Below are 26,496 nucleotides of genomic sequence, written 5' to 3'. Positions count from 1 at the left end.
TGGTGATTTTGCGTTACGGACAAGATGTGGTGGGAGGAAACAATAATGATTACAAACAATGTACTCAACAATATATTAGTTACAGGCTAAATATCTTACTTTTTAATAACTGTTAGAATGGGAATGTCTAGGCAACCTATGCCACCATGGCAAGTAAGAGCTACTGCTTCATCAGTGAAAGGCGCATTCATTAGCTGATTTTCCAGGACACGATTTATAGCAATTAAGAAATATAGTTAAATGGGTTTCTTTTCACTATAATGGCTGTATAACCTTTGTAGTTTCAGTAACTTAATATGTAAAAAGCATATTATGTTTTAGACTCATCTTGTTAAGAAAGCTTTCCTCTTCACCTTTCCTTTCAAGGTTCCCATTATGCATTCCGCATTTTCTCTATATATTTTCCTAATTGTTTTACACGCTCCCTGTTTTCCCATTATCAATTAATACACATTACACCAATTGTATTTTTATCTTCCCTTTCCCCCAGTATCATTTAATGTGTAACATTACAATAATTTAATTTTTACCTTCCCTTCCAGGATCGGTTAATATGTAACACTATAATAATTTCATGTTTATCTTACTTTTATCACCAGTACGGGTTAATATGTAACATCTAATGGCAGATGAGGGATTCCACAAACATTTCAGACTTTAAGGCATATTGCCACACCATCAGAAACTGTGCTTGGCTCTCTGTTAAAACACTTCCTTGTGTGTTTCTGCTGTTGAATTGCTGTTATATTACTGTTCCCTGAAATTCCATGTGGGACTGCCCAATATAACAATGTCTGAGATGTTTGCAAATCAGCAGTGGAAAACATTAAATCATAAAATGTCATCCAATCTGTGTTGTCATTTGTCACTTATGTATGCTGTGTGTTATTAGATTACCATTTAGTATTTATAAGACTACATAACAGTGCAGCAGTTAGCATTGCCACCTCACAGCAAGAAGTTCTCCGCTTCAATTCTCGGCTGGGGTGCCTTGTGTGTGAAGTTTGCATGCCTTCCTTACAGTCGCATGTGTTTCTTCTGGGTGCTCCAGTTTCCTCCAACATTCCAAAGAGGTGGATTGGACCCTCTAAATTGGCCATAGGTGTGAGCGCGTGTGCGAGTGAGTGGTAAGAATGAACTACCACAGCAGGGCTAGCCACCCAGCTAGTGTAACTCTTGGCTCAAGATGATTGTAACTCTTGAAGTGACACCCCAACCCCATGTGTAAAATAGGAAAAAGGGGTTGAGGATGGATGGATGGATTACAATAATTTTATTTTTACCATCCTTTTTTTCCCAGTATTGGTTAATATTTTACTTACAATAACTGAATCTTAGGTTTTGGATAAGGCATAGAAATGAATTCAAGTCTAAGTGGAGTACTGCTTTGACTGCATTATAACTATCAAAATAATAAACATATAAATACACAAGAGTGTTGCTATTAATGCAGGCACTTTAGTGTTTTTAAAAAAAGTGGCAAAAAAAAAATGATGGATAAGTTTCACTTCAAATCAGATTCCTGGAATCCCTTTGACATAACTAGGACTGTATTTACAATAGCCTAAAATTTTAAAAGTAGAGATTTAAAAAGCTACTTTTTGCAGACAAACTGCTCCCTTTGAAATCAAACACACTCCATTCTTCTAAATATGCTACCTCTGAGGTTACTGCCCCCTGAGAAAGATTCAACTGAAGGAGTGCTTTTCAAAATATTGGGCTGTCACAATTTTTGCCCTCAGACGCATGACAGGAAACCATGGGAACTTTTGAGTAACACATACAATGGTAAACTGTTTGTATGTGAAAATATAAGAAAATATCAAGTGAAATAATACAATATGATAAAGGTGATGTTTATTTTAGCATTCTGGAAAACAGGATGAGGGTGAAAGAAGGAAACAACTACAGGTAGAAGGAACATAAAAAAGATGTGGAGGTAGAAACAAGAAACATCAAAGCATAGGTCATACAAATTTTGAATTAATAGATGCAAATGTACATTCACTTTTTAGAGAAATAAAAGACAATTGAGAGTTTGAAAAGCTAGAAGTGAAGTGATATCCGTGAAAGAAAAGCAATGCAATTAAGCTAATCTTACAGGACAAAAAGATGAGAATACAGATGACTGACTGGTATAGTGATGCTTTCTGACTAAATAAGTAAGCGGTAAAAGTAATGACAGCTGTTTTACATAACATTGTGTGTTTGCTGCTTGAAAATTACACAGGGGTTATACAGTATCAGAACAGGAGTACATTAATTAATTCAATTATCGAATACATAATTACCTTAAGACCATAGTAAAGAAACAGCACTTGGAATCACACCAAGTATCCCCACTTTAATTCTTATTGCAACGCTAGTGCAACTTGGGTTCAATGTTTTAAAATCAACATAGTTTCCTTATTAGCTCTCTTCTTGTGTTGTCAGCATTGTTTTGTGGGATCAACACAAACTAGCCACACACAACTTTATTCAGAATTCTATTGTGCAGTCCATTTAAATGCTATGTAACTGTAAAGTGAATTATAATGAACATCACAATGATGTGCCAGCATTAGTGTTGTATTTTTGCAGTTTTACCTAGCCACCATTTATTTAAACTGTAATTGCACCTGACAACATGTTACATTTGCTGTTATACAACTAACATAATTGCTAATAACATGGTTGCTCTGATTTATGTAATCATCATCATCATCAACCCCTCACCTTTTTCCCATTTTCTACATGAGGTCAAGGTGTTGTGTCACTTTTCACCAACTCTCCCTAATTAATGCCACTCTCCGACCTTCTTCAGCACCCATGCCTGACTCTTGCAGGTCTGTTCACACACAATCCATCCACCTCTTTACTGCATGCCCTTGTTTCTTCTTGCCTTCCTCTTGTTTTTCACAATTTTCTTCTCCAGACTGTCTTCTGCTTTCCTGCACATATGCCTGAACCATCGTAATCTGTGGTTGTTAACCTTTTCTGCAATTGGAGCTACTTTGGCTTTTGCTCTGATGTCCTCATTTCTTCATCTGTCCTACAGTATGCACCCTACCACCCATCTCAGGCACTTCATCTCCATCACCTCTAGCTTCCTCAACTGCTCTGCCTTTACTGCCCAGGTTTCTGTATCATACAGTAATACTGGTTGCACCACTGTTCTGTATACCTTACTTTTTCAGCCTCTTTGACATTCTTCTATGCCAGTTGGCTGCAATCCCTCTGATTCTAGCTTTAGCCTCCTCATTCAGACTTTCCTTCTCCTCAACCAGCCCTCCCAAACACCTGAAGCTGTTAACCTGTTCCACTGTTTTCCCTTCTATCTCAGTGTTCTGCGTCTTCTGATTTCCCTCATTTGCTGCCATTACCACTGTCTTATCTGTACTTAGTTTCATTCCATGTGCTTTCAGTTTTGCATTCCATTCCCCTACCCTTTGCTGTAGTCATTGCTCAGAGTCTGCTTGTAATGCCACATAGTCTGCATACAGCAGAATTGTTGATCTGTCCCCTCCAACCTGTTTGCTAATGTAATTGTTCACCAGTATGAAAGCAGTGGGCTCAGAGCTGAACCTTGATGCACACCCACTCCCACTGGGAACCCTTCAGTAAGACCAAACTGTTTGTACTTGAGTTATTGGGTCCTTGTACATGGCTAGTTCAATGTATGTAAAATTGAATGAAAAAGCTAAATGAGAAAACTAAAAAGTATATTTTTTCCTAGAGGATTTTCAAATAAGTTTTTGCTACTAGTGCTTTGCCGGTGAGCTTTAGTAGCACTAACTGTGATATTAACATGTGATACAGAGCCATTCAAGAGTCACATTGAGCGAAAACAGGTCTATAGTACATTACTGGCTGATGAAAAGAGCGAATGCTCTTTCATCGAACCAATAATGTTGAAAGACCTAAACAGTGAAGACACGGAACATTGTTTTTTTTTCAAGGAAAAAAAAACAGTCGGCCTAGTCTTCGGGACTTTGCCATTTCCTCCACTATGGTGTGATTTCATAGTTGGTATAGTTAAGTAGGGTGTGTGTGGGGGGGGGCACAGGCCCCCACATTGGGTGGGTGTGGGGGGGCAAAGCCCCTCACTCGTTTTGTGTTTTAAGTTTTTTTTTTTTTGCGGAGCAGTGAATTTTTTCCCTGGGAAAAAATTTGCTGTTCTGTGCCTTCAGTGTTTAGGACTTTCGACATTATTGGTTTGATGAAAGAGCGTTTGCTCTTTTCATCAGTTGATAATGTAATATAAACACGCAAAAACATGTTAGTGGCTCACTGGTGTGCCTCTGAATAATTCTTTCGTGATTACACTTTACAGTGTTCTCCCTGACACTGCACAAGCGGCTTCAGACAGACAGACAAACAAACACACACACACATCCAACCACCCGTGTGTGTGCAAACACACACACACACACACACACACACACACACACACACACAGAAGCATACACATACACACATTCTGACATACACATATTTATTGACTGATTGGCTGATTGACATTTAATTATTGGGAAAAGTCTGACTGGGTAGAAAGAAGACCATTTTCAGCACAGGCCTGGGGAGAAAAACTGCAAATTATTACAAAACATTTTAAGAACAATAATTTTACAATCTTCAAAAATAAAACAAACGCATCTACAGTTTAAATAATTGTAACAAATTAGACATAATACAAAAACATTGGTTAAGAATCAATATAAGGTATAGGATAATCGTTTAATATTTATTGAAATCTAAGACGATTTGTAAAGAAATTAAAGGTAAGTTAACCCTAATACAAACAGGAATTGCAATATGAAGTGAGGGAGAAAACAAGCTTATGCTATACTTAGAAAGTCAGGGAAGAGACCTAGAAAGCAGTATAGAAGTAAGAGAGGAAGGACGTATAAGGAATGAAAAGGCATTTGTTCACATTTACCTATATAGCTTATCCAGGTTTTGAGCAAGAACAGAACCACATTTTAGCTAAGAAGTCTTTCAGAGTGCTTTTCAAAGATGGGAGGGAGGGTACAGCCCTGATGGAGATAGGAAAGGAGCTCTAGGCCTTAGCGACCTTGTGTGAGTACAGAAAATGCCTAGCAGATTTGCTAGGTTTGTAGACACACAGGAGGTTTTGGTCACTGGACCGACTGAGAACACAGTTGTGTAGAATGTTTTTTAGTGCTTGACAGGTAGATGGATGCTGGATAATTTTATAGGTGGTAAGAAGCTGTGAATATGTTAGTTGATGTGGCAGTTCTAACTAATTTAGGCTTTTCAGTGCTATACAGTGGTGGATTCTGAAAGGGGTATGTGCTGCAAATTCAGCAACTTTATTATAGCATTGTTCAGGTTTTCATTTTTGTGAAGCCTGGAGTTTAGTAAGGATGGGAGCACCATAAAGAATATTGGGGAGGAGATAAGTAGTGGCAAGTGTAGTTTTAGTTGTGTCAGTGAGAAAGTTTTCAGCTCTGTAAAGCATCCCTAGTTTTTGATGAGTTTTTCTTATGCAATTTTGTATATGCAGTTCGAATGGGAGATCATCATCTACTGTTGCCCCTAACAGTTTGCTATGCAAAGTGACTTCAGTGGTTGTATTATTGAGATACGACTTTTAATTTTGTTTTGTTTTTTTGTGGCTGTTAAAGCTTCCTGAGTAATTTTTTGGAGGTATACCATGTTGTCAGATATGCAGTTGAGAGTGGCCAATTGTGTGGATGTATAGAGGGTGTTGGTGAAAATGTTAAAGAGGAAGGGACCAAGGATAGAGCCTTGTGGTACACTGGTGGTGGCTGGGAGTTAAGGAAAAACGGTAGAGTGCCATTTTACTGACTGATACCTATTGGACAGGTAGTTTTTGAACCACAGAAGGGTGGGCCGAGACAGACCTATTGAGGACATTTGAAGTAGCAGTTTGTTGTAACAAACTGTGTTGGAGGTTTTAGACAAGTTTAGAAAAAAGGAAGAGACTAGTTTACCATTATCTCTAGCTTTATTTACAGTATCTATATAGGCTAGAAGGGCAGTTCCAGTACTATGGAAAGGATGGAAGCCATGTTGTGTAGGTGATAGGAGTTCTTCCTGCAGGAGATAATCTAGCAAATGTTTTTGAATACATTTTTCTAATATTTTGACAAGGGAAGATAAGATTGCTATAGGTCTAAAGTTATTAATGTCTGCTGAATTTCCTCCTTTGTGCAGACGGTTAATGTGTGATGTTTTTCCAGGGAGAGGGAATGTGGGGTTTCTGGACTGTCCTGTTTATAAGGATTGAGACAGGATCAGCAATGCTGTTGACGACTATTTTTAAGTATTTGCTTGGAAGGTCATCAGCTGAAGAACAGGACAGTTTAAGTTTGTTTAAGAGTAGTTTTATATAGGATGTGGGCACAGGTTTGAAGGTGAAGGTGGATGTGGTGATATGTGGCTGTTGGGCAGGGTTGGAATTAGATGGTGAGGAATCTTTGGTTAGCAATCCTATACTGTCTACAAAATAACGAGTTAAACTGTACTGTAGTTTCAAGTGGTGAGCTATCGAGAGAGGGTTTTGGGTTGAATTTTTGGCCAGAATGTAAGATTTCTTTCATGGATATCCAAAATTGTTAAGGGTTTTGTTTAGTATTGTTCTGAGAGTTATTATAGTATAATTTTTTGTCTTCATTTATTTGCTTTTTAGTATGATTGCAAAGCATTCTAAAGTTTTCAAGATATTGAGGTGTTTTATATTTTTGCAATTCTTTCCATGCTTTTTTCTATCCTGCATTAGCATTCTAATCTTTTTGGATAACCAAATTGCATTATTTGTTTTCAGTTTCTTCCTTCTAGGAGGTGTAAGGCTATTCAGGATATTTAGGAAAGTTGTATTGAATTAAATTACAGCATCATGTAAGGGGATAAATTTTAAGAAGTTCCAGTTAATCCACGATAGTGCTGTAATGAACATTTATGGGTTAAACTTGGAAAGGTTACCTGCTGTTTTATAAATATGCTGTTTAACTGGATGTGTGAGATGTCTAGTCATACAGATTAGGAGATTATCCCTGAGCTGTGTCTGACATTGTAACTATGAAGGAGTATTTGCTAGGGCCTGATATTAGGATCCAGTCTAACAGGGAATTTGATGTCATGCAATAATGTGTGGGCTATTAAATAGTTACGCCAAACCATTTAAGTTCATGCTAGATGTAGGGGAGTTAGAGTTTATGTCCAACCAACTGGCATTCACATCACCTAGTAATATTTTTTCTTGTGGAAATGTTAAGGATATCCAGTGTAGGCTACCTTCCAGTATAGCTTTATTGTCACCAGGAGGGATATAAAGAACAGTAATATATATTTGTTTATAATTGTTTATTTTGAGGAAAGCAATAAGCAGCTCTGCTGAACTGAATTTTGGTGTTGGTTTGTCATAAGGGGAAATGTGGCAGGTAATGGGAAATATTAAAGCAATAACACAACCTCTCCTCTTAATGCAGTCATTACGGATAATATTACAGCCTTGGGGTTTAACTCCAGAGTAGTTTATGCTGGGTTTAAGCCAAGTTACAGTTACAGTGAGAGCATTAGGTTTAGGATGGGTAATCCAGGCACAGACACCAGGACAGTCACACACACACACACACACACACACACACACACACACACACACACACACACACACACATGCACATTCTTGTATTACTTACCTTCTGCTGTGCTAACAGGCCCACTGCTGCCACAGAGAGTAATGGGTCTATGACCACACTACATGAATCCACTGCATTCATTCTCCACTGTTCTGTAAGAATTAGCATGGCGGAGCTTATGTTTGAATCACTCTACTTTTCTATTCCATCATGGTGTGCAGTGCCAGGGCAGAGCACATGGCTGAGTTACATTACCCATGTCCCTGGACTGCAACATTTGCATGCAGTTAAATCCAGTAAGACCACTACAGCACTCCTTGCCACAGCCTTCATACAACTCTAGTATTACAGCTGTCTTTCAATCCCTCTCTCACAATGCACTGTGCAAAACAACTAGAAACAGGACTGCATGGTGCATTATGTTTCTGAATGCCCCCCACTTTCTTTTTCTTTTATTAATGCCTCCCCCACTTTCTTGGACATTCTTAACACTATATTATGTTACATTACCCACATATAACTATTACTCAAAATTCCACATTGCACACTCTAACAATTTATCAGAAACACATTCACTTTCATATAGCCTTCTAATAACAATTTTCCTTCCTACCCCTAAAAATTCACTATGTGGAAGTAAAATGAAAAGAGGAGGTGAGGAGGATGAGGAGGACACAGCAGCAGCAGGTGTATATGCTGCAACACTGTTAACTGTATGATTCGAAATATGTCAGTTTCACATTTGAAAATATAGCCATGCTGGAATAAATGACAGGCCCGAATCATTAGTCCTCAAATGTTCAAAAATTATTAAATATGTGCACTCTGTCTGTGTCTTTTCGGCTTTTCCCGGTTAGGGGTCGCCACAGTGGAACTCCGGTGCGCTAATGATTGGTAGTGGATTTTTACGTACCGGGTTACCAGCCCTGACGCACAACCTTCAACGAAGGCACACCCCATTCACGTATGCCTCCACACAGAAGACGCTCTAGCTGTGAATCGAACGGGACAACGTCTTGCTATGAGGCGACAACGTTACAGCACAGCACCACCACTGCAGTCTACTGTCACAAATAAAAACTAGTGGGATAGATATAACTACTGTCTGCAAAATGGATTATAAGTTGGCATATTTTGGTGCAAATGCAGCACTCAATTCCACTCCCATCTTCCCTATATATACTTCTCTATAAAGATGAAATAACTGTATTGTAAATAGGCAATTAAAATGTAAGTCTACCTATGTCCTTTTCCAACACCGATGCCACAGACTGTATACCAAAACTATATACAGCTGACATATACAAAGTGGTGATATTTACAACAGCCTGATAATAAATGCTTGTCCAAATAATACCTTTCACCTATTTAAAAAATCTCCTGGTTCCCTCATGTATGTATCCAGCAGTATGTTTAATGAGTTACTGTAGCACTGTTGGCTTTGTTATATTACAATTACCCCAAACTGAGATCAGTACAGACTTTCCCGTGCTGGAAACTGAGGATATAGTCCTACATGCTGAAAAACATCCAGACATCCATGCTCACAAGTCACATCTGATTCCTGTATTGACCCCCTTGAACATCTGCCACAATCCATAGAGTTTACTAGGCAAGTGGGGAACAGAAGTAGATTATTAGTGTTTTTTTTTCCATATCAACACACACACACATGCCTAGGGAGAATTTAGTCACCAATTAGCCTACCTCATGTGTTTAGAAAGGTGGGTGGAAATAAGTGTACCTGGAAAAACTCCAGACCAACACAGGCAGGACATGCAGACAGGGACGTCGGGAGGCATACGCACTGTACTGATTTCAGTACAACTTATTTAGAAGGGGGGGTAGCTTTTTAAAGTTTCTTTTTTCGCGCTTTACTAGTGCACGATGACGTCAGCCAATCGGAATGGAGCTCACCGCACGCATGTTAGTTCAAATGCGGTTTCAAGCGGGAGGATGTAAGCGTTATGTTGGCCGAAGCGGGAGGATTTGTTGGTTGGTCTCACTTGGTACCAGCTATTTTAGTTGCCCATTCACTTAAATTTCTTACTCGTGTACCCTTTTCTTCTCTCTCCTTCATTGATGGATATTTTCAGAAAGGGAACTTCTTTGGGCTAGCCGCTAGCTTGCTTTGCCAATATGCCTGTAGCAAGTGAACTTGAGAGAGGTGCACGAATGAAGTCAGTGGGTATCCTGTCCCTATCCTATGCCCTCCTATACAGATACATGCACTTCTTGGAGAACCAGGTCAGGTACGTACTTGAAATATTTTTAAGAAACAGCAGAATTTTGTGTTATAATGTGGGATGTAAATATGGTGTATAATGCAGCTAATATGGCATTTTGAAAAATTTGGCAGTATTTGTAAACCAGATTATGGAAGGAAAAAAACAGTTTGGTTTATTTGAAAGGGTAATGAATTCTTTCATATGAATCTGTAGACAGTAATGAAGATTGCAAATGATTTGGATTTGCAGCTTGAGACTTTTCTTGGCAAAGTTTATAATTGCATAGTTAAATGGTTTGCATTCATTGCAAATGTAGTTGCTACAAGCAGTGATAATTTTTTATGGTTAGAATTGCAGCAAGGAGGGCTTGGTGCAGCTTTTAGACTAAGCTGGTTAAAGACTGTTTTCTAGCATTGTGAAGGAATCCTGTTTGTAAAAAGCAATAAAGTAAATAGTTGGAAGTGGAATACTAAGGAACAAAAAGAAACAATACAGAAATGTGACTGTTACTCCTGTTTTAAAGTTAATTTTTAAAGCTCTTTTTTAAGTTTCAGGCTGGGCCTGACCTCAGCATGTGAAAGGTATGGCAGACAAAATATTTCAGCTGAAGAATGCCTTTAGTTAACCCAGCAGACATGTAGAATAGACTGCCATTTCACAAAACATCTGAGTGAATAACACTGCTGCTGTTGTAAAAGTAAAACTACGTGTTTAGAATTTTCATTCATTCTTTCTCCAGTTTGCCAACTTTTTCCAGTTCAGGGTATCTGAGGAGCCCAGTCTTATTCTGGGATTAAGTAGGCATGTGGCAGGAAACTAACCTCCTGGGTAGGTTACCACTGTATCAGAGGATGGCACACATACACAGATGTGGAGCACACATGCACACACACCATTATGGACAGTTTGGAGTATGGCCAGTTTACTTCATTTGTGTCATTGGGCATGTAGGAAGAAACTGGGGTATCTAGTAAAAACCCAGCCAGACACAAGGAGAACATGCCTACTTAGCACAGAAGGCACCCGGGAAAGTCAAGCTCTTCAGTTTTTTAGTACAGTAGGACAGAATTTGTGTGCGTCTGTGGGGGGGTTAACAAATGTTATAGCCACTCCTTAGTAATGCACATGTTTGCATGTTGAGATATGTAACTTGATTGGTCTGGCCAGAGTAGTAAGTTAAAGATCTGTCATTTCTGAGGGCTACTTCAGGGCTCTTCATTCTATTAATTCAATCCTTTTCTTCATTATAGTATATGCTTCTGCATGTCCAGGAGAGTGGATTGTTTGAACAGCCCCCCACCCCTGTGATACCATTTCTAAAATGGAGACTATTGCAGATAACGTCTCACATTTCAGCTTGTTAGCTTTTTCTTTGAATGATGACAATGAACATAGGTTCTTTGCAGAATGTTAGACCTTGCTCGGCATTGAACCTTGGCCATAGATCCTAATTTGCCATCTGGTGAAACCTCTCACCCCACCATGCTGTCTTCAGGTTGCACTCACTGTTTTACAACTGACTTGGCATACAAAATTTCTTCTTGGTAGTTGTTAACAGGACAATTCCTTGCGTTCTCTGCCTGTACAGAGCTGAAGCATTTGGTTCTTTGGGGAGTGTGGCTCAGTCAGAATAAATTCTTCATAAAATTTTGTTGGTCTGCATCTGTTTGGAGGCAGGATTATGGGTTGCTTATCTACTTCTTTGGCAAGCATTTATACTAACCGATGTAGGAGCACCAGAGATGAGCAGGAGCACCCAGAATTTCCTTTAACGAGCTAGATTAAATAATGAATGTGTATGCTGAGATTTAAATGAGTTTTCTGACCCAGCACTACACTTCTGTTCTTTTGAGTTATACATGCATTTATATATGACATTTGATCCCATTCTTCTTTTCTATTCATGTATTGATAAAGGACATTATCAATTTGGAAGGAAAATAAACTGTTTACAGATGGTAAACAGATCTCCAGCATGATTGATACTGGAGTGGAGATGCTCATAATGAAAAAAAAATGTTTATTGTAGGATTATAGGATCATAGGAAGTTACTAGGCTGTTGGCCCTCAGGCCCTTGTAAGCCTAGCCAAGAGTTTAGCCCATGCATAGATAAATCAGCACCCAATGCCCCTGTCCAGCAGGGATACAGGTGGAATCCCAGGGATGTATTTTCTATTTCCCATCCAGTTTTCTAGATTGTGCTTAAAAAGGGGTAAAGAGGTACTCCGCTTGATGTGGAGAGGGAGTCTATTCCATAGATGGGGGAGTCTGTGGGACGCACATCTGTCCCGCCAGCAAGTCCTGTTGATGTCGCAGACCAGGTTGAGGCCATGTGTGCAGGTTACTCGAGTGGAGCTTGACTTGTGGATATGCATCAGTCCCATCAAGGCGGGGTCCGAGATCGCCTTGTATGCCAGACAGCGGCCACCTCTGAGGAATCTGTATGAAACAGAGTATAGTCATAGGGCTTTTAGCCTCTCTGTGTATGGTAGATTTTTCTAATCAGCTTTGGAGAATCCAAAATTCCAAACTTGGAAAGCTTTTTTCCTCTTTGTTAACCAAGCAATACCAACTATTTTGTCAGTAATCCAGGAGCACTGATTGCATTAAGCGATTTGCTCAGAAGTGCGTGTGTGTGTGCATGCGTGTGCGTGTGTGTGCATGCGTGTGTGTGATTGGAAATGGTGAGAATCCAGCTCACATCAATAGGATGTAGCTCATCAGCAGTGCAAGACCAAATACGCTTAAGACTAGTTCAGGGAGGTATGTACCTAGCAAAAAAATAAAAAGTGAGGGTGGACTAGAGTTTGTAACTAAGAAGTACTAGAAATGACAGAAGTGGAAAGAAAACCTGTACAGGATTCATTTCACATGATGTAATGGTAAGCAGTCACCATAAGAGGGATTGGATATTTATATTGTATTGAGCCCTAGTACATTGATGGAGCATTCCATTGGAGTTTGACAACTGGGAGGTAGCCTTGGATGAACGGAGGACAAGCCCCTCGCATCCCCAGGCAATGGACTTCACCCCTGTGACCATTACTTAATCAAACCTTCTCTGAGGTCACATAACCACAGTCTAAGTTTGACCTTTATGTCAGGCTTTACAGTCTGTCTGCAAGGAGTCTATGGCTCTAGGTACCAAGAGCACCAATGAAGACTGACTGGCAGCTGTCACACATGGGCAGTATAATTACCAGTACATATTACCAATCTTAATTTTACTGAGGTAGTTACTCAAGAGTGCTGTTTCTAATACATTTAGTTTAAGTTCTTATGCTTCATTGTCCTCATCTTTTACTTGTTTTCTGCTCTATCCAACCCCCGAAAATATGAAAAAGTTCTCTTTTAAATAATTTTACCAGATTCAAATGGATCTTAGTTTGCTTTAAGCTGTGATTTTCATTCAAGGACATTGGGAGGATTTGTTTTGTTGGTCTCACTTCAAGAGGATTCGTTGGTCTCACTTCAAGGAAGTCGGGAGGATCAAGGACTTTATGTAGAACCGAGGGTCAAGGACATCGGGAGGATTTGTTGGTGTGACTTCGGGAGGATTTGTTGGTCCACTTCAAGGAAGTCGGGAGGATCAAGGACGTTATGTAGAGCAGAGGGTTGGTGAGTAATATGAAGAGTGTGTGTGTGTGTGTGTGTGTGTGTGTGTGTGTGTGTGTGGTAGGTAGCATACCTCTCAACTGTCCAAATTTTGCAGAATGTCCAGATTTTTGCCCCATATTTTTTGTCTGTTCCTCATAAATTTTGTGATTTTCTAGAAAATCATTGAAGGCTGAAGTTGCTAAATAATGACAGACATTTGAGCTTCAGACTTCAGGTCCTTTAGAAAAATTCATACTAGCACAAATCCTGTTATTCTAGCAACTTTCTAAGTTCACAAGAACATTATTTAATATCTGTCCCTGTTTATTTTAGGCTTTGTCCATATTTCTTGCACTAAGAGGTAGGTAGGGGTGTGTGTGTGAATGAAACATCCTAGTTGGTGGTAGCAGGTGGTTAGTAATTTACTCAAGCTCAAAACCTGTACCTTAGTTACAGAAAACAAAAGCATAAAGTCTCTACCCCAACTACCATGCTGCATTTTTCAAAGAACTGACATTTCAGGTTAATTTTCAATTCAAGGAACCGAGTTTGAGTGAATTTATATTGTATTACTGAAGAGGCATTATAGCGAATGCCTCTTCATCGACACTAAAAGAGCGAACCGTGAATTACGAGAATGGCCGTAGCTTGGCTGGGGAGGGGGGTAGCAGTTTGAGAGCTGTCAGTACAAATTTGAAAATCCTAGCTACACCCCTGCATGCAGACCTCACATAGAAGGCATTTCATCCAAGAATCAAACCAGAGATCCTCTTGCTCTGAAGTGACCTCTGCACCTACTTTGCCATTCTATCACCCTCACGTTTAAATATGTTTAAATAGACATTGCCTAAAAGGCAGATGTCAGACTTCAGTACAGAAGCATCTACTATAGTCAAGCAACAGAGTACAGCTGGTTAATCAATAAAAAACATTTTAAAAAGACTTCAGTAGCAGCTACATGATGGCTCCCTGTGCCATTTCTCCCAGTCTCTGAAAATGAGCTGAACTTATCTATATAACTATGTACACACGTTTTGTTTCCTGCACTGCCTAACAGGGATAAGTCACACTTTCAGTGCATGCATTGTGAGAAGAACTGTAGGTTTACATGTACAAGTCCAATAGAACATATTAAAACTATTCACATCACACAGAATATAATAAAAATAAAGGCAGAGTAACATACTACTATAATAACAAAATATGGCTAACAATGATCTGAATATATGCTATACACAAAGTAATAGACTGTGACAAAAATTAGCCATGCACATTATAAGTAAACAAACTGCAATTGCATTGCTGTAGTCATAGCACAGTGGATGTAGGAGTTAGGACAAAGAGACAGAAGTCATGAGAGGTTCAGATAAGGACAATTATGGATCTCTAATTATTGTGGTGTTAGTTTTAGGCCTGCCTAGTCAAGCGGAAGACAGTAATGAAAGAGGCCAGAAGTTCACAAAGGTTTAGCAGTCACTTATTTTTTAAAGAAATTTATTTCTGGAGACAGCATAAAAATGGAAACCTTTCCTAAAGCTATCAGCAGGAAGCTATCTAAAGTGTGACTGACCATGTCTTTGGAAGTAGTGACTATATGAAAGTTGTACTTTCAAATATATTTTATAAGTTAGTTCATCTGAGATTTCCTGAAGGAGGGCACCATTCAATGACGTGACGAGGCAGAGGAATGACTTACCAGGTAGGCAAACATTAGTTGCTTAGGACTTAGCTGATTTTTCTGTCACAGGTTTTAAAAGCTCAGAGATACACTTCCATGGGTGGGGCCTGCATAGTGATGGTAGGATTTAGGTTACCAATGCAAGCTTAGCAGTAGGAAGTGACAATGAGTTAGGAGTCGTAGCATGGGGAAGCCAGGAGGTCTGCGGCTTGCAGATATGACAGGAAGGTAAGTGATGGAGAAAGGACAAGGAAATCATGAAACCCAATCCTATATTACAAGTCATATACACCAAGAAATGTTCTCATTAAATAGAATTGTAGCTGTCTGTTAGTAGTGCACTCATATGTAAGTGTTTCTGAAATATATCCAAGCAGAACTATGACAGGAACCCTTGGACCTATGAGCACATAATGACACATGACAAATTGAAACACAGTGACAGATGGATGACATTTTGTTTTCAGCTTGTTCTATGACATAATGATCTGAGATCAGCCTTCCAAGGAGTAGATAGGCATGTCCCCAGTTGCACAATTAGCATGCCATCTCAAGGGTACAGTAAAATCGTGCAATGCCCCCACCACCTACCAGAAGATGATATGTCTGTTATTCTGTCTTATTCAAGTTTGCTTCACATAAGTCAGCAGTCTTGTAGTACCCCCATCATTTAGGCAGTTTGCATGCATTAAAATCCAATAATGATGCTGTTTATGACATTGCTGTAAAACAGCAGTCCAGTGTGCTGTGATGAGAAAAAGGACATCAAGAGAACTATGTCTGTCCGATTCTGCCCAGCACCCCCCCAGCTCATATCACAATCCAAGCTTGAAATTACACTAGCTGTGCAATATGATTAATTTAGAAACCTGCAAAGGGGCCTCCCAATATCAGAGAGTGAGCACATAAAAAACATGGAATAAGAGAATATTATAGGAAGTACCGCAGACGTCACACAGATCAGTCATAAGCACAATAGTAACAACAAGGCAATATTAAAATAACATGATTTATTCATCAATATATACAGGTACCATGCCTTACCACGGATCTTTCCCTCCCCATATCTGTGCAGGTGCACACTTGGGTCAGTTACTGTCTGTGCACATCATATGTACCAATACTTCTCAATTGTCCAGATTTTCAAAGAATGTCCAGATCTTTTGCCTCATATTTTTGGTCTGTTCCTCATAAAAATTGTGTTTTTTCTGCCAAATCATTGAGGATTGAAGTCACTAAACAATGACATACATTTTAGTTTCAGAATTCATGTCCTTTAGGAAAATGCATGCTAATCCAAAACCAGTAATTCTGACACATTTCTAAATTTGTAACAGCATTATTTAAAATCTATCCCCATTTTTTGGGCCTTTGTCCTGCATTATTTTTGGCTTTGTCCTTCTTTCTGAGTTAAGAGGTTAAAAGGTATGTATACAGCAGAATGATACAATGAAATACTCTACAAATCAATGTGTCTGCAGAAGAACATTTTTAGGCTTTAAAGAATGCATATGTGCTAGTAAGTTTCTCAACACTTCAGCATTTATTTTTTAACCAAAAAATAATAAAATGATTCTACAAGTAAATCTTTTTAATGTACTGAAAAATGAAAGCAAATATCAGTTTATTCCAGAATTTGCTCTATAAAATATTCCTGAAGCATAGTCTTCTGCCTGTGAAAGCTACTCTGATACTTAAGGGAGGCTGGAAAATCACTACTTTTTAGTATGTGAATGCTATTTATTGGAAGAATTAATTCAGACATGACTTAAAGCGTATCTGTTAATAAAGATAATGCATTTTCTGAGCTACCATTATAAGCAAGGGATCACAGAAGGGTTCTTCACTATAATTTTAGAGCACAGAGAGGAATTTAATAAAATAAAACCTTACCCAGACATTAACAGGTTTTTTCAGCTTGTGTTTTCTTGAGCTGATACATTGCCAAAGTCAACTGTTCTGCAAAAGCACAGCTTTCTATGTGGTACAGCATAAATCACTCTAAGAATGTCTTTTGTTAATGAATAATACATCAGGCTATTTGTTTATCTGCCACAAAAAAACTGCTATATGACAGGAACAAAGTGATGTTTTTTTAAAGCTGCTGCCCAGTATCTTTCATTAAATTAAGCCACCTGTCTTCTATGGTTTTCAGGAAAATGCAGATGTCCACAGAAACATAAGACTTGTGTTAGAGTCAAGGACAGTAAATTTCAAAATGTTCCCAGCAGTCAAGCAATGTTGTACATAAACAGAACAACAGTGTTTGTGAAATGAAGCTAAAAAAGGAAATTAGCAAAGGAAATATAAATAGGTTTTTAGTAACATTTATACCATAGCAACTTAGAACCTGAAATATGACAAGAGTTGGTCACCTTAGAGTGCCAGAAGAGATTGCTGTTGTTACTTTTGCTACGCACTTATTTAGTTAGAAAGCTTCTGCCTACCAGGTGGGACATACTGCACACAAACTGCCTCTCTACAACTGCATCCCAGGGCAGTGCATCACAGAACATAAAACAGCATCTTAAACTGGGTAATACATTCTGTTCTTAAGATAACACAGTTAATTCCTAATCTTCAAACTTCCTTATCCACCCACCCAATACTAGTAATGTGACATGGAACATCATTTTTCAGCATCCTCAAACCTGGCTGGACTTCAAATACAAAAACACACAAAGTGGTACAGGAAAGTTTTCTCTGAACCTTTCTCACCACATTTCACTAACTGTGAGAAAAAAAGCTAAATCAAACCAGATGATGAACCTCCACCTACTTGCTAATAATTTTATAGGCGTATGTGTTGGAGCAGTCTTCAGCCCAAATGAGCCAGTGAGGGATGGAAAAATAATTAAAGCCATACCAAATGTGAAGTATTTACAGGATTCTAAGAGGCTTAAGAGCATCTTTCTCTGACCACAGAAGGATTATCAGTACATACTGAAGAGTTTCCACTCCATATCTGCTTACAAAATACAAAGCAGCATGAAAAACTCTGTGACGAAAGTCAGAAGGAACACACAGAAAACAAGTTCTTGCATTTCCTTTACATCAAGAACAGACCTTATGTACTTTCTTCTGCTGACATTTGTAATTAACTTCTTTAATCTGCAACTCAAAAGGGCAACATGCATTTCACCGGTATGGCCTCCAATTTTGTTCTACCTTTCTCCTCTAACCTGAACTAAAGATGAGTTATGGGAAAACATCACCTAAAAGCCACCCTTATTCACTATCTCTAAATAACTCTAACATTTCCCACCCCACGCTCACAGGTTAATGGGATCTACTAGATTCCAGCCTAGATGAGGGTGCCCCTTTCCAAATATTGGCACCCAGTTCTGTTTTGTTATCACCAGCTCCATTTATCTCACCTCAAATCAAATGTCAAAGCATGAACTTTTAAATACAGTAGAGAGTTGATTATCCAAACATCGATTATCTGAAATGTCAGTTATCCAAATGCAGCCTTCCAAAGTTTTCGAGTAGGAAAAATCATAAAGTCTGAATATGTAAACATTACACATATTTGCTTTTGCATGTTTTTTGAGACTGTACTACAATAATATACTGTACCACTCTGTACTTACAGTAAATTTGTTTTATTTTTCTTGTTTAATGTTCATCAAAAATATTTTTAGAAGATTTTTATCCAATTATATGTTTGATTATCCAAACTACCTTAGGTCCCATTTAATTCAGATAATCAACTCTACTGTAGGCACATTCACAATCCAATATATGTATTGGCATGATATGAAATAATTAACATTTCAACACCTTTTGGCAGTCTACCGACACCTTGTGACAGTGTACCTACTACACCTTCTGACAGTCTACCCACATCTTATGGTAGTGTACCTACACCTTGTGACAATGCACCTACACCTTACTTGAATACTCCATCTGGTCAGGGGTCCACAGTGAATATAAAATCTCAGCAGTTTATCAAAAGACACAACCACATCTCAGCTCTTGCTGAAAAAAAGAACTCTGCCTAAGGAAATGATCTACTTTTGCCTATATACTATTGTTAACCAGACTGCCTTAGTTGACTACTGGATTCATCTTCAGTTTGTGTAGCTGCAGTCAGTACTATGTTTACCGTTGTTTGTGCAGCTCTGTAAGTCAAATCATACACAAAATGATCAAAAGATACACTTATATGCCTAAATGCATAGCAGTCATCCTTTAATGTATGGGGATTAGCTATTCTTACTGTGAAGTTATGCAGCAGTATTTCTATACAACTTAGATACATGTTCAGCATTGTCTTGGCACTGACATGGAAAGAGTCAAAATGATACAGCTGGAAATACAGAAGGTTAGACAGAGATAAGCAAGAAAGGGAGATACTGTTAATGTTTTAAAACTCTCACTAAAAATAATCAATTTGCCTTTCGGCTTTTCCCAGTTAGGGGTCCCCACAGCGGAACTCCGGTCCACTAATGATTGGCAGTTGATTTTTACGTACCGGCTTGCCAGGCCTGATGCATAACCTTCAACGAAGGTACGCCCATTCACGCATGCCTCCACGCAGAAGACGCTCTAGCTGAGAATCGAACCGGACAGCGTCTTACTGTGAGGCGACAACGCTACCGCAGCACCACCACCGCAATGCTACTCTTAAAAACTAAGAATGGCAGTTGACGTCACTGGCTGCTTAAATGTCTGAAACATCCCTACCTCTTGTTATAAACCTGCCCATAATTCTAACAGTCAAATCTACAGTTTCTGAAAAAAAATCGATAAAACCAAAAGAATCGTTTCTGCTTGCAGTTCCCCATACATATCAACTTTATGTCACTGAATATATGCTCCCTGAAATAAAAAACTGCTGCCTTTCCTTGGTGGCAGCTTACAATGTGAAAAATGAAGGATGATTCTTACCTGCTTAATAAATGGCGTAGAGATCACCTCCCACGAGACTATCCCATGATCCATCAGTTCCAGAAAAGCAGTGAGAGTAAAAGCTAACATTTCACCATAGCTATGAAAATAAAATTAAATTGTTTTTAATTCAAGATATCTACAGCAGACTACAGCCAAGGTAAAAAGAAAAATAGTAGATGCTCTGCAATAAATAAATACTATTAACATCTGGTTTGGTAGGTATCTAAGTTACATATTTCCATCAAAACAAGGACAAATAACTGCAACATCATAAGCAAAACAGGAGAGGATAGGTAGTTATAACCATTGCAAACACAAAGAAGAAAATGCCTATAATAAGAAGACAGAAGGCAATGAATGTCTGTGAAGAAGGTTCACGGGACAAACCACCACATGGCAAGTACTGTCTATAAGGGGTTTTTCAATGCCCAATAACAGGAGGATTGTGAAGTTATTACCAAAGCGAAACAGATAGACTCTTTTATCAGTAACAGGAGGACAGTTGAGTTATCAGTAACACAAAGAAGGTAGATTATTTTGCTTCTGCCATCAGTAACAGGGGAGTTTGTCAAGCTATCAGTAACACACGGCAAAAAGATTCTGCAATAAATAAAGCAGGCCTTGCATATCACGACAAACAGCTTACCTATATTTCACAGATTTATTGCATCAGTGTCAACAGGAAGAATTAACATAAGCTACTATTAATAAACGTCTGCAAATGTCTGCAACTGCAATGGCGATTTTATGGCATTAATAACATATGACAAGAAGCTTCTTTAGGTGGGGATTATAAGGTACTAGTAGCACAAGGTGCAACAATGTACTATGGGACATCATTAACAAAAGGCAGGAATTATATTAAATACAGGTTTATGGAACATTAGCACAAAGCAGGAAGTATCTGCAGTGCAGTAATATTGCGCATTACTAACATAAGACTGGAAGTATCTGCAGTGCAGTAATATTCCGCATTACTAACATAAGACTGCAAGTATTTGCAGTGCAGTAATATTGCACATTACTAACATAAGACTGGAAGTATCTGCAGTGCAATATAACAGGGCTTTACTAACACAAGCCAGAAATAACTGCAGTGTATTATTATGTGGTATTACTAACACAAGATAGTTAGTACCCACACTGCAGTATTGTGGGGCATTACTAATATAAGTCAAAGTATCAACAATGCAGAACTTTGGAGCATTAAAAACACAAGGCATACCTTACCTAAACTGCAGTATTATATGGCATCAATGGCATAGAATAAGCATCTGCAGTGAAGCATTACGAGACATTACTAACCCAAGGTTAAAAAGTATTTGCATTGTAGCATTATGGAACATTATTAATACAAAGAAAGTATCTGCAGTGTAATATTATAAGGCATTTCTCGTGCAAGGCGGGAAGTATTCTGCAGTACAGTGTGGTGGGTCAGATTCACTTCAGATGATCGGGTTTCCGAAATCTCGAAACTCATATGATCAAGACCATATGTTCGAGTTTTCAGAAACTCAAACATCAGAAGTGAAAATAAAAAAAAGAAAACACATTTAAAGATGTTTTTGCAGGGGGGCAAGCCACCCTGTACCCCCCACACCCCTCTACTTAAATATACTAATTCTGAGATCGCACTACAGTGGGGAAAAGGGAAATCTCCCATTCTGTGCTTCTGCAGAAACTGCGGAATGGGAGATTTCCCTGTTCCCTGCTGTAGCACAATCTCTGAGTTAGTATATTTAAGTAGCAGAGATGCAGAGGGCTTGCCCCCCTGCAGAATCCCTCACCTAAGGTACTCACACACTTTATTTAATCCCCCTTCAGATGTTTGAGTTTCTGAAAACTCGATCATATGGTCTCAACCATATGAGTTTTGAGATTTCGGAAACTCGATCATCTGAAGTGAACCCAGTGGGTCATACAATGCAGTATCATGCACCATCACTAACATAATGCAAGAAATATCTGCAGTGGAGTATTACGGGGCATTACTAATCCAAGCAGTAAGTATATGCACTGTAGTATTATGATAGATTACTAAAACAAGGCATGAAGTTTCTGCAATGCAGTATTTGGGCTCTAGTAATGCATGACAGAACATAAGTGCAATGTAGTATTATAAATTATCCCTAACATAAATCAGGAAATGTCTGCATTGTAGTACCATGAGTCATCACTAACTCAAGGTAGAGGTATATGCATTGGATATTATGTATCAGTGACACAAGGCAAAAAGTGCCTACAGTGAAGTAAACACTTCAAATGTAAGCTTCCAACATTGTAAACACAAAGCATGAAGTCTGTGTAATACAAGGTAGGGAGTATTTGTAATGTTACAATGCACTACTAACGCAAAGTAAGGAGCATGTATAATAAATTAATCTTGTCGTGAGTGTGTGTGTGTGTGTGTGTGTCTGCATGTGTATGTGTCTGTCTGTCTGTCTGTGGGCATATGTGTGTCATTTTCTCCTGTGAGTATGTATCAGTGTGTATGTGTGTCTGCATATTTGTGTGAATGTGACCCTATTGTGACTGTGTGTGGGTCTGTGCTTTTCCTGTAGCAGACTATCAAACAGGACTAGTAGCATAAGAAAAGGAGTGACTACAGGGAAGTAATATTTATTCATGATGTGTCACAAAGGTATTATATAGGGTCATTAGGATGATACATGGAGTAACTACAGGAAAGTTAGTGATAATATGCCACAAGAATTTTACAAAGTATCAATGTCATGAGGCATGGAGTATCCACTGGGGAGTATTGCAAGTCATACTATGACATAATTCTATTACAAACCATAAATAATATAACACATGGAGTGTTTACAGGGGAGTGATATAATTCACAATATGTCACAAGAGTACTGCAAAACATCATTAATACAAGGCAATGAGTGTCTACAGGGGGTAATGTAAATCATAACATGTTGCATGTGTACCACAAAGCATCACTAATACCAAGCATGGAGGGTCTACTCTGGAATGTTACAGGGTATTAAGAATGCATTGCAGGGAATGCAAAGTAATATTATAAAAAATCACTACACAGGCTGGTAGAATCCAAAATGAAATTCTATGCATCACAAACATAGAAAGAGGCTATATATTCTGGAGTATTACAGGATATAGCAAGGCACAGGATGCCTATAAGTAGTACAGTGGATAACTAACATATGAAAAGGAAACATTGTCTTGGAGTATTAAAATGAGTCACCACAACAAGGCAAGAGGTATCTGTACTGGAGTACTACAGAGCATGCCTACAAAGACGTTCTGCAAACCTAAGTCAGAAAGTGCCTACAAAAAGTTCTACAAACCCAAGTCATGATATCCATACTGGAGTATTATGGAGCATCACTGGCTCAAGGCAGACAGCATGCACAATGAAGTTCTGCAGGGTATAACTAAAATAAGACAAAATGCATCCACAGTGAAGTGCTACAAGGCTTCACAAGCAAATGGTAAAAAAATTATGTGCTGAAGCATTACATGCCATAACAAAGTAGAGCACATGCTTGGGTATTAGAGTGAGTCATTAATGCAAACTGTAAAGGAGTATTACAATTAATGAAAGGATGAATCATTACGGTGCATTACCAATACAAGGTAGGAGGACACATAAAACATAACACTAACAGGAATAACAAGTCAACCTGCAATTATGTCTTGTGGTACAATACAAAACACAATGAGTAATACAAGGCAGGGAATATGTATTTTGTTACAATGCACTGCTAATGTGAAGTAAAGAGTATGTATAATAAATTACTTTGGGTAGTTACTAACCAATCGTATGTAGCCACTGACACAATAAAGCAGTGCAGGTAATGTACATAATGTACTACTACAATAAATTGGTAGGGTAAGGCAGAAAAAGTTTGCAATGGAGTATAATGGGACGTCATTAATACAATGACAAGGAATGTCTCTTTTGGAGTACTATAGGGCATATCAAGACAAGGCATTGTATATTACTGAGCATTACAGTCTTAGTACATCAAAATGTAGCAGAAGGCTGAGGTTTCTATTCCCACACCAAGTATTTGTATTTTTCCAGTGCTGCACTCCTGCGTTCACTGTCCTTCTGATGAGATGTTAAACTGATGCCTCATCTGCCTGAGCTAGTGCTAGCTCAGGCGGATTTAAAATAGCCCACATCACATATCAAAAAAGTAAGGATTTTTTATTTAAAACATTATTTACAATAGTATTTACAAAATTACATATTTGCATATTTACAATTTATACATTGTACAATTTTCCACTTCTTTCTGTTATTGTCATACAATCATAAACATCTTACTTTTCATTATGCTAAACTTCTGTCTTCACTATCCTTATTTGACCAGCACTTTTTCCACATCCACCATCTAATTTTGCTTAAATTTTATCTATTTTACTAACATATTCCTTATTTTTTTATGGCTACAATAGCCATATATGATCATATCCACATTTATTTCATATATTTCCTTTATATTTTCATAGAATTTTTCTTCACATAATTTTCCCTCAGTTTTTCAACCCTTACACATTGGAAGAAAATATGTTCTATAGTTTCTTCTTTACTACAATGTATACAAGTTCTTTCACTGATTTTATATGACATATTTCCTTTTATTGGTAATTTAGACACCGGACTGTTTTCACTGCATAGTAGCTTCACCTTGGATATATGAGATAACTGGGACTCCAGATTACAGGCCAAGGTAGAGTAGGCGTGGAGGCAAGTACTTCCTTTCCCAACCTGGTTTACCTGATTAGAACTCCTTTATCTCTGGACCCCTACTGCTACCGAGACTAAGTTTACTGTAAGGCAACTTTGCAAAGGAATTCCCTGATGAATGGGAAGGCCAGGTCTCACTAACTGATAGCATTTTATTGTTGGTATTTATTATAGTATACATTCATCCTGAACCCTTTGCCTGAATATTATCTTGTCAGAAAGTGTTGCTCATGTAAAGGTTTTACTTGTTTTTGCTGTATACTATATGCTTAGATTTGTTGATGTGATCTTCCTCCAATGTTTATTGCTCTGCACCTAGTAATTTTAGTGATACTGTTTTTGTTTAATTGCTTATCCACTGCTACTACTTTCTGCTACTAGCTACTTAGCTTTTTTCACTCACTATCTCTCTCCTTCCTTTACCTTAAAACAGAGTGAGCAGCTGTAAAACTCAAGCAAAGTCCCTTTCCAGACTCCTTCCCTCTGGGATCAAAGAAACCTCAGACCTGTGCCCATAACGGACACTATCAAGAGGCAGCGACCTATCCTGTGCATATAAGTATGTTATGTTTCCTAGCTAGAGCAGACTTACTCTATTTGTATACCTCGGGTTAAGCAACCCTCCAGCACCTCCTGCAGCCTACTTATTCCCCCTTCCACATTAGATACCTCCATCTTAACTCTATCTTTATCTACCTCTACTATCCTTAATTGTTAGCATACTTCTCTCCTTCCCCCCTCCCCCTCTCATACCTAGCCCCCTGCTATACGGCCTGTTCCTGTAATCATACTTCTTCCACATAGGGGCACCTCCATCTTAGTTCTCCTGTGTTCTCCTTTCACTTTCACCCTGCTTATCTTCTGCCTTCATTACACTTTCCTATCGTAAGCTTTCTTCCTGACCTGCTTTTTTTTTCTTTTTTAAAATAATCTCCTTTACCTTACCTGTTATCCTCTCACTTTATATCCTCTACATTCTTACCTGTACTCATTACAGAAATTACTTATCTTTTTCTTTCTCTAACTCACTGTCTTACCTGTTTTTCTCCCTATCTCTGATTGTTTCCTGCTGAACTTCTCTCTCTTGTGTCTACCTGCTCCGTTCGCCCTGCGGGATCACTCCGCTCCCCACCCTACCCCCAATTCCCACCCACCCCCAGGGGTCCTACCTTTAAACTTGCTTAGACACTCCCCCTACTAATTAACCACTTATCTCTCTCCCTGTACACACCACCTATTTCACACCATACTCTTAATTCCTACAACCACACCCTCTCTCCACACATTTATCTTACTGCCTCACCTTACTCTACTGTTCTCACCACACAGTCCTATACTTACTAAGCTCATCTCTATAGGAGCATGCCTTCAAACCTTAACTCAATCTATTCATTTCTTCTTCTTAACATCCTTCTCTACTACTATACTCTTACCTCCTATGAATATCCTATCCTTAGCCAACCTCCTGTAATAGCCAAACACACCACATCTACACTTCCTCTACCTGACCAAATACATATTAATATACTATCAAGCTGTCCCTACCTTCCCCCTCTCTACCACAAAATACACCACTACAGATTCCAAACCTCTAAACAATTTTATCTAACACCCTGCAAAAACCCAAAAGTATTTCAAGTCCCACAAACACTTTTATTGATATATGGTGACATCCACCCCAACCCTGGCCCCAATACTCTCATAAGCCATACCCCATCAAACCTAACTTCTAACTGTTCTAGCTCACCTTTCTCCTCTGACTCCCT

General features: G+C 38.6%; 1 protein-coding gene across 5 annotated transcripts in view; it reads right to left on the bottom strand.

Annotated features, from left to right (window-relative positions):
* The window catches only part of ELMO2 (engulfment and cell motility 2), a 1,277,433-nt gene that overhangs the window by 449,494 nt on the left and 801,443 nt on the right, over window positions 1-26,496 (bottom strand). For all 5 annotated transcript variants that reach the window (XM_044090132.1, XM_044090131.1, XM_044090133.1 and 2 more), the window contains one exon: window positions 20,002-20,101. In XM_044090132.1, coding sequence (XP_043946067.1) covers window positions 20,002-20,101 — 100 coding nt within the window. The remainder of the gene's footprint in view (window positions 1-20,001; window positions 20,102-26,496) is intronic.

Source organism: Protopterus annectens, chromosome 12.part0, assembly GCF_019279795.1.
Source record: "Protopterus annectens isolate FY-2018-M chromosome 12.part0, PAN1.0, whole genome shotgun sequence".
NCBI lineage: Eukaryota > Metazoa > Chordata > Ceratodontiformes > Protopteridae > Protopterus > Protopterus annectens.
The sequence above is the reverse complement of the archived record's forward strand: the minus strand, read 5'-3'. Positions and strand labels throughout refer to the sequence as shown.